The sequence below is a fragment of the Scyliorhinus torazame genome, chromosome 16 (genome assembly GCF_047496885.1).
Source record: "Scyliorhinus torazame isolate Kashiwa2021f chromosome 16, sScyTor2.1, whole genome shotgun sequence".
Lineage (NCBI taxonomy): Eukaryota > Metazoa > Chordata > Chondrichthyes > Carcharhiniformes > Scyliorhinidae > Scyliorhinus > Scyliorhinus torazame.
Window position 1 is genome coordinate 163,677,665 of NC_092722.1, and position 12,307 is coordinate 163,689,971.

The 12,307-nt window shown below is 46.3% G+C and overlaps 1 protein-coding gene across 1 annotated transcript in view; it reads left to right on the forward strand.

Moving 5' to 3' along the window:
- The window catches only part of LOC140392448 (EF-hand calcium-binding domain-containing protein 6-like), a 99,885-nt gene that overhangs the window by 62,785 nt on the left and 24,793 nt on the right, over positions 1-12,307 (forward strand). Inside the window, exons 13-15 of the mRNA XM_072477702.1 lie at positions 4,977-5,079; positions 6,935-7,059; positions 7,154-7,397. Of these exons, the coding sequence (XP_072333803.1) occupies positions 4,977-5,079; positions 6,935-7,059; positions 7,154-7,397 (472 nt within the window). The remainder of the gene's footprint in view (positions 1-4,976; positions 5,080-6,934; positions 7,060-7,153; positions 7,398-12,307) is intronic.

Consider the following 12,307-nt stretch of genomic DNA (forward strand, 5'->3'; position numbering starts at 1 on the left):
GTGTCTTCAACAGCAATATCAGAATTGTTGTGTTTAACTGTGCATGTGTTGACATCAGAAATAGTTTTCCAATTTACTTCATAATAATGGTGTTAGCCTCACTGTTATTCTTACCACAAAATCCGAGCAACTCTCCCTTCCTGAGAAAACTAACAATAACTTGAAAATTTTACATGAAGTGCCACCCCGAGGACATTGCATCTCAGGGTAATTATCCTGCAATTTGTTGGATGGAAGTGGCTGTCATCCAATCTGTAACTAGCAGAAGAAAATTTAAATGAGTAGTCATTTTGTACAATGCCTTATCATTCATCTTTTTGCAGGTGAACTGCATTTTAATACAGAAATCCAAGGTAAATGCCTGAAGGACAATGGTGTGGCATTTAGCTTGATAAGTGCAAGTGACCTTCCTTGGATGGAGTCTGACGTACTCATTCTTTTCATGAAGTGTGTCAAACTCATCATGATAGAATATATTTTTAGCAATTTGCTGCTTTCAAGTTTCTACCAGAACAGAACATTTTATTCTACAGCTGTACAGATGAGGAGCCATGTCCCAATTTAACTGAAAAAATAATCACATCACATAAAATTGATAGCCGTGCCTTGGCAAGCGACAAGCAGAAATATTTTGATTTTAATTCTACCGCTAGTTACTGATTCAAAGCTTTACTTCTTACCTGAGATGATAATAGAATACATTGAGAATTAAGAAGCAGGATTATAAGCAAGGTAGTGCTACCTGAGAATAGTTTAGTATCAATACTAACAATTTCTATTTTGTAACATTTTAAAATATTCTTAAATATGGTTTTTAAAAAAAATGTTTTTATTGGGTTTTGTACATGATATACTTACAAATATACACACATAGAAACAAATGACAAAGGAAGTAAAAAAACATATAACATAACAGAAAAGGGGGTCTTTCCCCCCTTCTCTTTTTTTTTTACAGAACAAAACAGAGTGGAAGGGGCACCTGGGTGGTGTCCCTGATGCTATTTACATCTCTTGGTCATTTTTTTATTTTCGTCCGTTTGCATCAGCATCGGCCATTGGTCATTCCTTCTTCTTGTTCTTTCTTTCTCTCTTTCACCTTGCTGTGCTTGTTGTGGCCGTTATCTTCCCCTGCGCTCTCCCTCCTCTTTTATCCCTCCTGGTTCCCCTCAGTTATTCTTCACCCCCCCCCCCCCCCTCCCACAAGTCCCCTCAGGCCGGGTGAATGGCTCCCATGTTTTGAAGAAGCCATCTTCCGACCCACGGATGGCGTATTTAATTTTCTCCATTTGGAGAAATTCCGATTGGTCGGACAACCAGTCTGCAGCTTTAGATGGTGCTGCTGACGGCCAGCCGAGCAGGATTCTACGATTGGTGGTCAGAGAGGCAAAGGCAAGGACGTCCGCTCTCCTACCCATGAAGAGATCTGGCTGATCTGATACCCTGAAGACCATCACTTTCGGGCATGGCTCCACACTCATCCCCACCAATTTGGAAATTGCCTCGAAGAGGGCTGTCCAGTACCTGACAAGACTAGGGCAAGACCAGAACATGTGGGTGTGGTTGGCCAGGCCTCCTTGGCACCATTCACATCTGTCCTCTACCTCTGGGAAGAGCCTCCTCATTCGGGTTCTTGTTAAGTGGGCTCTATGTACCACTTTTAGTTGCGCACGTGGAGGCAGAGTTGAACCCAATGTAGTGCTTTGCTCCAGAGTCCCCACCCTATTTCAAACCCCAAGTCTTCCTCTCATTTCCTCCTCGTCGCGTCCCGTTCAGTGTCGGCCCTCTCTATCAGTCGTCCGTACAGTTCCCTCTGCCTAGAATGTCTGCGTCCAGTAGTTCTTCTAATAGTGTCTGTCGTGATGGTCACAGGTACGTCCTTGTCTTCTTCCGTAGGAAGTTTTTCAGCTGCATGTACCTGAGATGGTTGCCCTTTGCTAACTGGAATCTCTCCATCAGTTCGTCCAGTGTTGTGATCCTACCGTCAGCGTCTCGATCACTGACTGTTAGCATCCCCCTTCCTGTCTCCACCTTTTAAAGGTTGTGTCAGTGAGTGCCAGCGTGAACTTATGGTTATTGCAGATGGGGGCTCTATCGGACATTTCAGTCAGGCCAAATTGCTGCCGCAGTTAGTCCCAGGTCTGCAGGGTGGCTACCACCACTGGGCTGCTGGAGTGTTTTTTGATGGGGATGGGAATTCTTAAATATGATTGATCTTTGTTTTATGGGCCGTGTGCTCTGCAGTAGGACTCTGGTTGGTTATCATGTGAATTACTGGAGCCAACCTCCATGTTACTGCCTTGAGTTTAATCCAGCAGCATTCACTGCACTGTCCATGAGTAGCATTGTCAGGTCACATGGGAAAATGTTGGGAAACACTGGCCTTGATCCTAAGCTCAAGAATTTCCTACCTAAATCGCTCTGACTCTTTATCTCTCTTTCTTCCAACAAGGTACTCCTTAAAGCAGACCTCTCGGAACAAATAGTAGCTCCTTATGTGACTTGATGTTTCATTTTGCTTTATAATTCTCCTGAGAAGCACCTTCTGTTGTTTTATTACTTTAAAGGTTTATATAAATATAAGTTGTTTCATTTGGGCAGTGAAATGGTGAAAACTAATTTTTGTGCAAGAACAACAGACCAGTGCTTGCTAAACCTGTCCCTCTGTAACCCCATTTTAATGCGTTTAAACTGACATGATCCCAGAGTGAAGGATGGGGAGTTGAGAGTGTGGGGGGGGCATGGGGGGGGGGGGGGGGGGGGGAGGGTGGCAGGGGTTGGGGGCGGGGGGAGAAGAGGAGAATTGTTTTGAAGGATTTGAACGTTGGCAGAATTGATCCCGGTGACTGAGAGGGAATTCCTCTGCCCTCTCCATTGTATCAAACCTTGCGGCCTCCCTCCTGAGTGCCAGCTTTTCCAGGGTCAGGGGAGACAGTGGGCGAGCCACAGGGAAGACAAGTGGCTTCAGAGTGCATAGTCAGTTCTGCTGGATCAAACGCAAGGCAGCAAAATGGAGGCTGGCTTCAGCAGATCTCGTGATAACCATCCAGGCTCTTGTCATTGAGCATGCTGGGGAGCGAAACTTTCATCAAAGTGCACGCGTTCCCTTGGATCACTCTGCGGTAATACCAGGTATTGCAGTACCTGAGAGGTGAATAACCATTGGCTAGACCTAGGGGGTCTACCATTGGCTAATGTACATAGCCCCGCCCTGAGAGGTGCGGTATAAGAACCGATGCCGTCCCAGCAGCCTTCCCTTTCTGTATCATCGCTGCTGGGTACAGTTCTAGCTGATTAAAGCTGATTAGATATGACTCCCCTTGTCTCGAGAGTTATTGATTGTGCATCAATTTAATCAGCTAGTATTTTTGAAGGATGGATCTCCGCATCAAGCCGGCGTGCCTTCAGCTCAGCCCCCACGCAGACAACTCCGCTGCTATTTTTAAGCATTGGCTGTCGTGTTTCGAGGGCTACCTCGACACGGCTGCCGCCGCTCTACCTCAGACCATGCGACCCCAAAATCTCATCATGCACCCCCACTGGGGTCACAGTCCATGACTTGGGCACCGTTGCAGTCGTGAGTATAATTGTGCATGGAATATTGAATCCTAGCACATTTCATATTCTAAAACATCAGTAGTATCCCACTAGTCGCAAGATAGTCCTAAGTCAATCAAGTTTATGAATGTATTTTTGTGTGTATATTGCACCGACTGGTGGATCTCCACAAGATGCCAGGTCTGTAACATTTTAGCATTCCATGAAATCCATTTTAGTTTGCAGAGCCTAAATTAAAAAGAAATGCAATGCAGGATCAGATTTGGATTGTTTTCAATAATATCTTAATTCATCCCCTGCTTGTTCACTGAGCAAATGTATTCACAATTCAGACGTGCCTGTCATGATTGTAAACATATGGATTATTTATATATGTGGCTGAGGAAAAGTGTTTCACAGACTTCACTAAATGCCAGCAGACTTTTCTTTTCAAAAACGAAGGATGCCTGTGCATTAGTCCCACCTCCTATAATAGAATGGCTCAGTTGCCATACTGCGGAATAACTGGTAGCTACAGAAATCTGTCTAAGTGTGATTTTTAATTGTTACCACTCTCCCGCAATAAGGCTGTGATTTTATGCGGAGGTGGTGGCCAAAACTAGCAACCAGCCAGCCCATAATCGAATTTCATAGTTGTCAGGCAATTAGTTGCCTGAGGTCAGGCTTAGTCATGCTTACAGTTTTCACACTGAGCTGAGCAGAGAAAGTAAGAGTGGAATTTTATTCCATGCAGTCATTGCTATTTTGTTGATAATGATAAATTATGTAGGGCGATATGAAAGCCGCCACTTATAATACAATTGAAATCATCATAACTCACTGATAATTTCACCACTTCTGTTATTAAGTCTTTCCTCTAGTATTTTGTTGGTCTCGCTATTTTTCTTTGACTAGTCCACAGTTCATGTTTTAAAAAAAGAACAATGCAAACTTCACTAAGAGCTCAGCTGGTTAAGGCAAAAATTAGCTGCAAAACCTGCAAATCTCAGGTACAATTTCCAGTCTGTACTGAGTTAACTAGTTTCATTCTGGTTGATTGTACATCAGTTGCAAGTATTCTGAGCTGACCTGGGTCAGGAGAGGAACATTCGTAAGGCTTCCCAATTCTGGCCAATTTCCCGATTCAGCAAACTTTGATGCAAGTACACCCATGTGAATGTGAGGTACAGGTGCCCCCTACTGACTGCTAGTATCAACTTCAGCCTTTGTGAGGGCAACTTGACACCACTGGGACTGTTTCACTGCAAGGAGTTAATGGTCTCGGGAAAGATGGCAATTGATGAGGAGAAAATGACAGAGAGTAATATTTTTGATTCTGGGGTGAGTTAAAAAAATTATGTAACTGTATATAATTATCACTAATATTTAAAATATATTAACAAATCAAGTGCTAAGTGAGATTTGTCTTGATTGCTTAATAGTAAAGGTGCAAAGAGTCTTTTGTGTGACAAGTCTGTGATGACAAACCTCAGCAATGAACATTCAACAAACAAAGAGCTTAGCTTCGGAAGAACAACCGATCAGGTAAAGATTTTAGAGTTATTGTTTGGGATTTGAAATGCTTGCATTTGAGGCGCTGTTCCAGTTCTTTTTTATTATCTTCTTCAGACAGAAGGGCTTGTGTCGAGTCAGAGCTTACTTGACATTATGACTGGTGGACCATTCAGGATGGCCAGTATCCAAGTTATTTTGTTAGTTAGACAAGGGGCTCAAGTTAACTTATTGGGATCAAAGTCCCATAGCAAGCGTCTTTAGCCGTATGTTTCCTGGTGCTCGCAATGCCGAGAAACATGGCTGTACAATGTGACTTACGTTGTATAAGGGGCCTCAGCAGGGAACACATGACCAAGACCACGCATAGCCCCGTTTGTACATTGGGGAGCTACGTCCGCCGTGTACTCCCCATTTTAAAATCGCGTTCCAATTGCCAAGGCCCCGATGTACCCCCCGACCCCGAATGCACTATGGGAAGGTCCCCCACAGCAGGGGGAGGCAGTGGCATAGTGGTATTGTCACCGGACTAGTAAACCAGAGACCCAGAATAACACACTTGGGCCCGGGTTCAAAGCCCGCCACTGCAGATGGTGAAATTTGAATTCAATAAAAATCTAGAATTAAAAGTCGAATGATGACCATGAAATCATTGCCGATTGTCGTAAAAACTCACCTGGTTCACAAACGTCCTTTAGGGAAGGCAATCTGCTGCCCTTACCGGGTCTAGCCTACATGTAACTCCAGACCCACAGCAATGTGGTTGACCTTTAACTGCCCCCTCAAGGGCAATTCGGGATGAGCAATAAATGTTGGCACTCATGTTCCCATGGTGAATTTTTAAAAAACATGCAGGGCACCCCCCAAGCCCAATCACACAAATATGCCAGCTTGGTACCCTGACAGTGCCCACACCAACTGACAGTGCCATCTGTTGGCAGCAGTGTCACCACCCTGTTCAAAGGACTTGCAGCTGGGGGCCTCCAAATCCCTTGGGCAACTCCAACAGGTGTGAGCAGCACTCATCTGAGGTCTCCAAAGCAAAGGTGATGAATCACAAAGCCTTGGGCAACTTAGGAATCTGCACATTAGAGTGAGGCTAGCTGTCTCACTCTAATACGCAGATTTGCCAAATGGTGATTGCGTTGGATCTTGGCAGGCGTTGCGAGCTGGGTAGATCCTGGGAGCGGAGTCTTCCGGCTTTTATCGGTCATGCTGCGCCGCAGATGTTTGTTTGATGTTTGTTTGATGTTTTCTGCCAGTTTGGAAAATCTTGAGCATGCATTGCCAATAGACTCTCATTTCTGATGTATACCCTAATACTTGATGAATGCATTTCCCATGATAATGCCAACCTTAATGTTTTGGGTTTAAGATTAACAATGGGATCATGAGAAGTGCAGGAGGTTAATTGTATTGATTGAGGTTAAGTATATACAACTGGAAACACTAATTGGTTACTTGAACACATATAAAGGGATACCGACTGGCAGAGCGGGTGAGTCGGGCTATATACCCGTAATGCTTTACTCGGGGAGGGATTTACCGACTAACCCGCTGCATGTTTTATGGAGGTGGAGGTGGAGGTGGCTCGCCAGCGGGATTTACTGACCCCGACATTGTCATTGGGGTTTCCCAGTGTCTGCACCTCTCATCGCTGGGAAACACTTGTGCCGGCGTGGAACCAGAATATCCCGCTGGAGGGAACAGCTGGCAGATCGCACTCAAAGCCTGGTTCTGGTTTCTTCTGTCACTGAGTGGCTATGAGGAGTAGAACACATGCCTTTTCAATGGAAGCTGATTCTGGCAGGGTATGAAAAGAGTATTTGAAATAACTCTAATTCTAACATTATTTTACCATCACTTCTCAATCACTTCTTTCATCCAGATCTCAAATATCATACAGGATCTTGTGAAACAACAATACCAAATGGTGGAACAAAGCTTTAATAAACTTGATACAATGAACACCAGACGATTTTTACCTGAGTCAATGTACCAGTTACTGAAGCAGTTAAGAAAATGTTTCCTGCTTGATCTATTAAAGAATTGCAATTTCACATTCCCCCTTTTAAACTGCTCACAGTGTCTATGTTGTTTCACACAGGTTTGATATTCAGCCACCAATCAGTAGACATGAAGTCAGAAAACTCTGGAGCACTTTAATTACCAGTCAGGACAACACTTTGGATTTCTATGAATTTGTTCGACACTTTGGATTCTCACCTAAATCAGCTTGCTATCCAAATGCAAAAATATGTCCCCCAGTTAAAGGGGACAGCGACTTTCTGATCCGATCTAGAAAGCTAAACTGTGACACGGAGATCATTGAGGATAACCTGCAAGCTAAGGTTAAATAATATTTCAGTTACAAAATTATCAGTGAAAAACCGGTGTACAGCATTTTTATTTATCAATTATGACCGATATTTATTTAAGGGCGCGATCAAATAGAAACGTTTCTAAGGGCGGGATCTACCGGTAGCATTGCACCCGAAAAGCGGCATAACGAAACACGACCAGTAGATGCTGGGAGATCCCGCTCCCAGGGTCTACCTGGCGCACCATGCCTTACGAGATCTAACGCGTTCTCGCATTGTCGGCAAGATCACTTTCTGGCAAATCTGCATGTTAGAGTGAGACTGTTAGTCTCACTTTAATATGCATTCCTGAGATCTATCCAAGGTGTGGATCTAACCCCCTCATCTTGGAGACCTTGGGCAAGCACTGTTCAGTGCTGGTCTCCACAAATGGGGATGAGATGGAATGGCACGTTGGGGTCTCCCAGGGGATTGGAGGCCCCTAGATGCTTGCCTTCTGGGCAGGCTGGCACTGCTGGTGTCACCTGTCAAAGTGTCAAGCTGTCATTTTTTTGTATAGTGTTGATTGGGCTGGGAGGTGCTCTGTGGAGGGGTACTGAGTTGCGGCTTGGGGGTTGATTCGGGGGCTCGAGAGATTGGGATGCCATTTTTAAATGGCATCCCAATCTCTCCCTTCACCGAGGAGCTCCACTCGCTTCAGAAAACGGGGAGAAGTGCAGCTTCGGTCGCACGTTCCCCGCTGAGGCCCCCGATCTACCTGGGTGGACGTTTGATAGCAGGCTGTCAGTTGGCGCTCCGCGCGCTGGCAAACACTTGGCTAATCTCACAAACTACGGGACTCTGCGCCCATTCGGGTAGATCCTAAGTGTCATTTGTGGCGGGTTTTGCTGGGAGTTCCTGGCTCTGTTGGAAAGTTCCTCACCGTTATCTAAACACACTTAGTCACTTTATTGGGCCCTGGGAACTTTCTCACTGGGCTAGCTCACACTTCGAATTATTTTCATCAATGGGAAACTGAGTTCGCTAAGAACGGGCCACTATTTTGAAAGGTGGCCCTGTTTCTAAGTGGGCTTGAGGGTCCACCACATCACCCACCCATGAACAATGTCACCCCCACATACATGGGCAAGACCCCATGATGACCCCATGGGCAAGACCCAGACCCCCAAGTGAAGACATCCGCTATGGGGTCACCTTTTCTGACCTTTGCCAACCCCCTTTTGGGCCTCCCCCAGCCCCTTCCAGGACGGCCACCCTTCACCCTCCCAACCTTCCGGAGGCCTCTTCATACCCACCCTGCACTCCACCCCACTCTTCATACCCTCCTCCACCCTCTTTTCATGGGCACGGTCCCCCTCAGGCCCTGAGCCTTGGCCATGCCCCTCTGAATCGTACATTATCCTGATTTGGAACTGTATCGCTGTTCCTTCATCGTCGCTGGGTGAAAATCCTGGTACAGTTTCACCATTCCCCCACTATGCCACCTGCCCCCCGCCCCCCCCCCCCCCCCCAGCCCCCCCCCCCCCCCCCCCCCCCACCCAAAACCACATCCCAAACTAAGAGTTCTGTGGGTGTACTTCACCACATGGAATGCAGCAGTTCAAAAACGCTGCTTAGCATGACCTTCTCAAGGTCAATAAATGCTGGCTTGTTTTTTCTATTTACCTGGGATGTGGACATCACTGCCTAGGCCAGCACTTTTATTGTCCATCCCTAATTGCCCTTGAGAAGGTGATGGTGAGCAACATTCTTGAACTGCTGCAGTCCACAGTGCTGTTAGGGAGGGAGCCCAGGATTTTCACTCAGTGGCAGTGAAGTAACAGGGATATATTTCCAAGTCAGGATGGGTGTGGCTTTGAGGGGAACTTGCTTGTGGCCATGTATCTGCTGCCCTTTTAAGTGCTAGAGGTTGTGGGCTTGGAAGCTGTTATTGAAGGATCCTTGGTGAGTTCCTGCAGTGCATCTTGTAGAAGGTACAGACTGCTGCCACTGTGCATAGGTAATGGAGGGAGTGAATGTAGAAGGTGGAGGATCGGCAGCACGGTAGCATTGTGGTTAGCACAATTGCTTCACAGCTCCAGGGTCCCAGGTTCCATTCCGGCTTGGGTCACTGTCTGTGCGGAGTCTGCACATCCTCCCCGTGTCTGCGTGGGTTTCCTCCGGGTGCTCCGGTTTCCTCCCACAGTCCAAAGATGTGCAGGTTAGGTGGATTGGCCATGATAAATTGCCCTTAGTGTCCAAAATTGCCCTTAGTGTTTGGAGGGGTTACTGAGTTATGGGGATAGGGTGGAGGTGTTGACCTTGGGTAGGGTGCTCTTTCCAAGAGCCGGTGCAGACTCAATGGGCCGAAGGGCCTCTTTCTGCACTGTAAATTCTATGATATGATAATCGGATGCTAATCAAACGGGCTGCCTTGTCCTGGATGATATTGAGCTTCTTGACTGTTGTTGGAGCTGCACTGATCTAGGCAAGTGGAGAGTATTCCATTACACTCCTGATTTGTGCCTCAGAGATGATGGAAGAGTTCTGGGGAGTCAGGAGGTGGGTTACTCTGCTACAGAATTCCCAGCCCAGACTCCCAGCCCTGAGCTGCTCTTGTAGCCACAGTATTTATGTGGTTAGTCCAGTTCAGTGTGTGGTCAATGGTAACCCCCAGGATGTTGATATTGGGGGATTCAGTGATGGTGAATGTCAAGGGAAGATGGTTGGATTCTCCATTGTTGGAGATGGCCATTGCCTGGCACTTTGTGTGGCGTGAATGTTACTTGCCACTCATGAGCCCAAGCCTGAATGTTATCCAGATCTTCCTGCAAATGGGCAATGATGGCTTCAGTAACTGAGGGAGTCACGAATGGTGCTAAACATTGTGCAAATATCCCCACTTCTAACCTTATGATGAAGGGAAGGTCATTGAAGAAGCAGTTGAAGATAGTTGGGCCTAGGGCACTACCCTGACAAACTCCTACAATGATGCCCTGGGACTCAGATGATTGACGTTCAACAATCCCAGCCACCTTCCTTTGTGCTAAGTATGTCTTCAGCCAGTTCTGCCCCGGTTCCCTTTAGAACATAGAACATAGAAAAATACAGCACAGAACAGGCCCTTCGGCCCACGATGTTGTGCCGAACCTTTGTCCTAGATTAATCATAGATTATCATTGAATTTACAGTGCAGAAGGAGGCCATTCGGCGCCTTGAGTCTGCACCGGCTCTTGGAAAGAGCACCCTACCCAAACCCAACACTTCCACCCAACACCAAGGGCAATTTGGACATTAAGGGCAATTTATCATTGGCCAATTCACCTAACCCGCACATCTTTGGACTGTGGGAGGAAACCGGAGCACCCGGAGGAAACCCACGCAGACACGGGGAGGACGTGCAGACTCCGCACAGACAGTGACCCAAGCCGGAATCGAACCTGGGACCCTGGAACTGTGAAGCAATTGTGCTATCCACAATGCTACCGTGCTGCCCTTGAGAACAAATAAATCTACACTATCATTTTACTGTAATCCATGTACCTATCCAATAGCTGCTTGAAGGTCCCTAATGTTTCTGACTCAACTACTTCCACAGGCAGTGCATTCCATGCCCCCACTACTCTCTGGGTAAAGAACCTACCTCTGATATCCCTCCTATATCTTCCACCTTTCACCTTAAATTTATGTCCCCTTGTAATGGTTTGTTCCACCCCGGGAAAAAGTCTCTGACTGTCTACTCTATCTATTCCCCTGATCATCTTATAAACCTCTATCAAGTCGCCCCTCATCCTTCTCCGTTCTAATGAGAAAAGGCTTAGCACCCTCAACCTTTCCTCGTAAGACCTACTCTCCATTCCAGGCAACATCCTGGCAAATCTTCTTTGCACCTTTTCCAAAGCTTCCACATCCTTCCTAAAATGAGGCGACCAGAACTGTACACAGTACTCCAAATGTGGCCTTACCAAAGTTTTGTACAGCTGCATCATCACCTCACGGCTCTTAAATTCAATCCCTCTGTTAATGAACGCGAGCACACCATAGGCCTTCTTCACAGCTCTATCCACTTGAATGGCAACTTTCAAAGATGTATGAACATAGACCCCAAGATCTCTCTGCTCCTCCACATTGCCAATAACTCTACCGTTAACCCTGTATTCCGCATTCATATTTGTCCTTCCAAAATGGACAACCTCACACTTTTCAGGGTTAAACTCCATCTGCCACTTCTCAGCCCAGCTCTGCATCCTATCTATGTCTCTTTGCAGCCGACAACAGCCCTCCTTACTATCCACAACTCCACCAATCTTCGTATCGTCTGCAAATTCACTGACCCACCCTTCAACTCCCTCATCCAAGTCATTAATGAAAATCACAAACAGCAGAGGACCCAGAACTGATCCCTGCGGTACGCCACTGGTAATTGGGATCCAGGCTGAATATTTGCCATCCACCACCACTCTCTGACTTCTATCAGTTAGCCAGTTCGTTATCCAACTGGCCAAATTTCCCACTATCCCATGCCTCCTTACTTTCTGCATAAGCCTACCATGGGGAACTTTATCAAATGCCTTACTAAAATCCATGTACACTACATCCACTGCTTTACCTTCATCCACATGCTTGGTCACCTCCTCAAAGAATTCAATAAGATTTGTAAGGCAAGACCTACCCCTCACAAATCCGTGCTGACTATCCCTAATCAAGCAGTGTCTTTCCAGATGCTCAGAAGTCCTATCCTTCAGTACCCTTTCCATTACTTTGCCTACCACCGAAGTAAGACTAACTGGCCTGTAATTCCCAGGGTTATCCCTAGTCCCTTTTTTGAACAGGGGCACGACATTCGCCACTCTCCAATCCCCTGGTACCACCCCTGTTGACAGTGAGGACAAAAAGATCATTGCCAACGGCTCTGCAATTTCATCTCTTGCTTCCCATAGAATCCTTGGATATATCCCGTC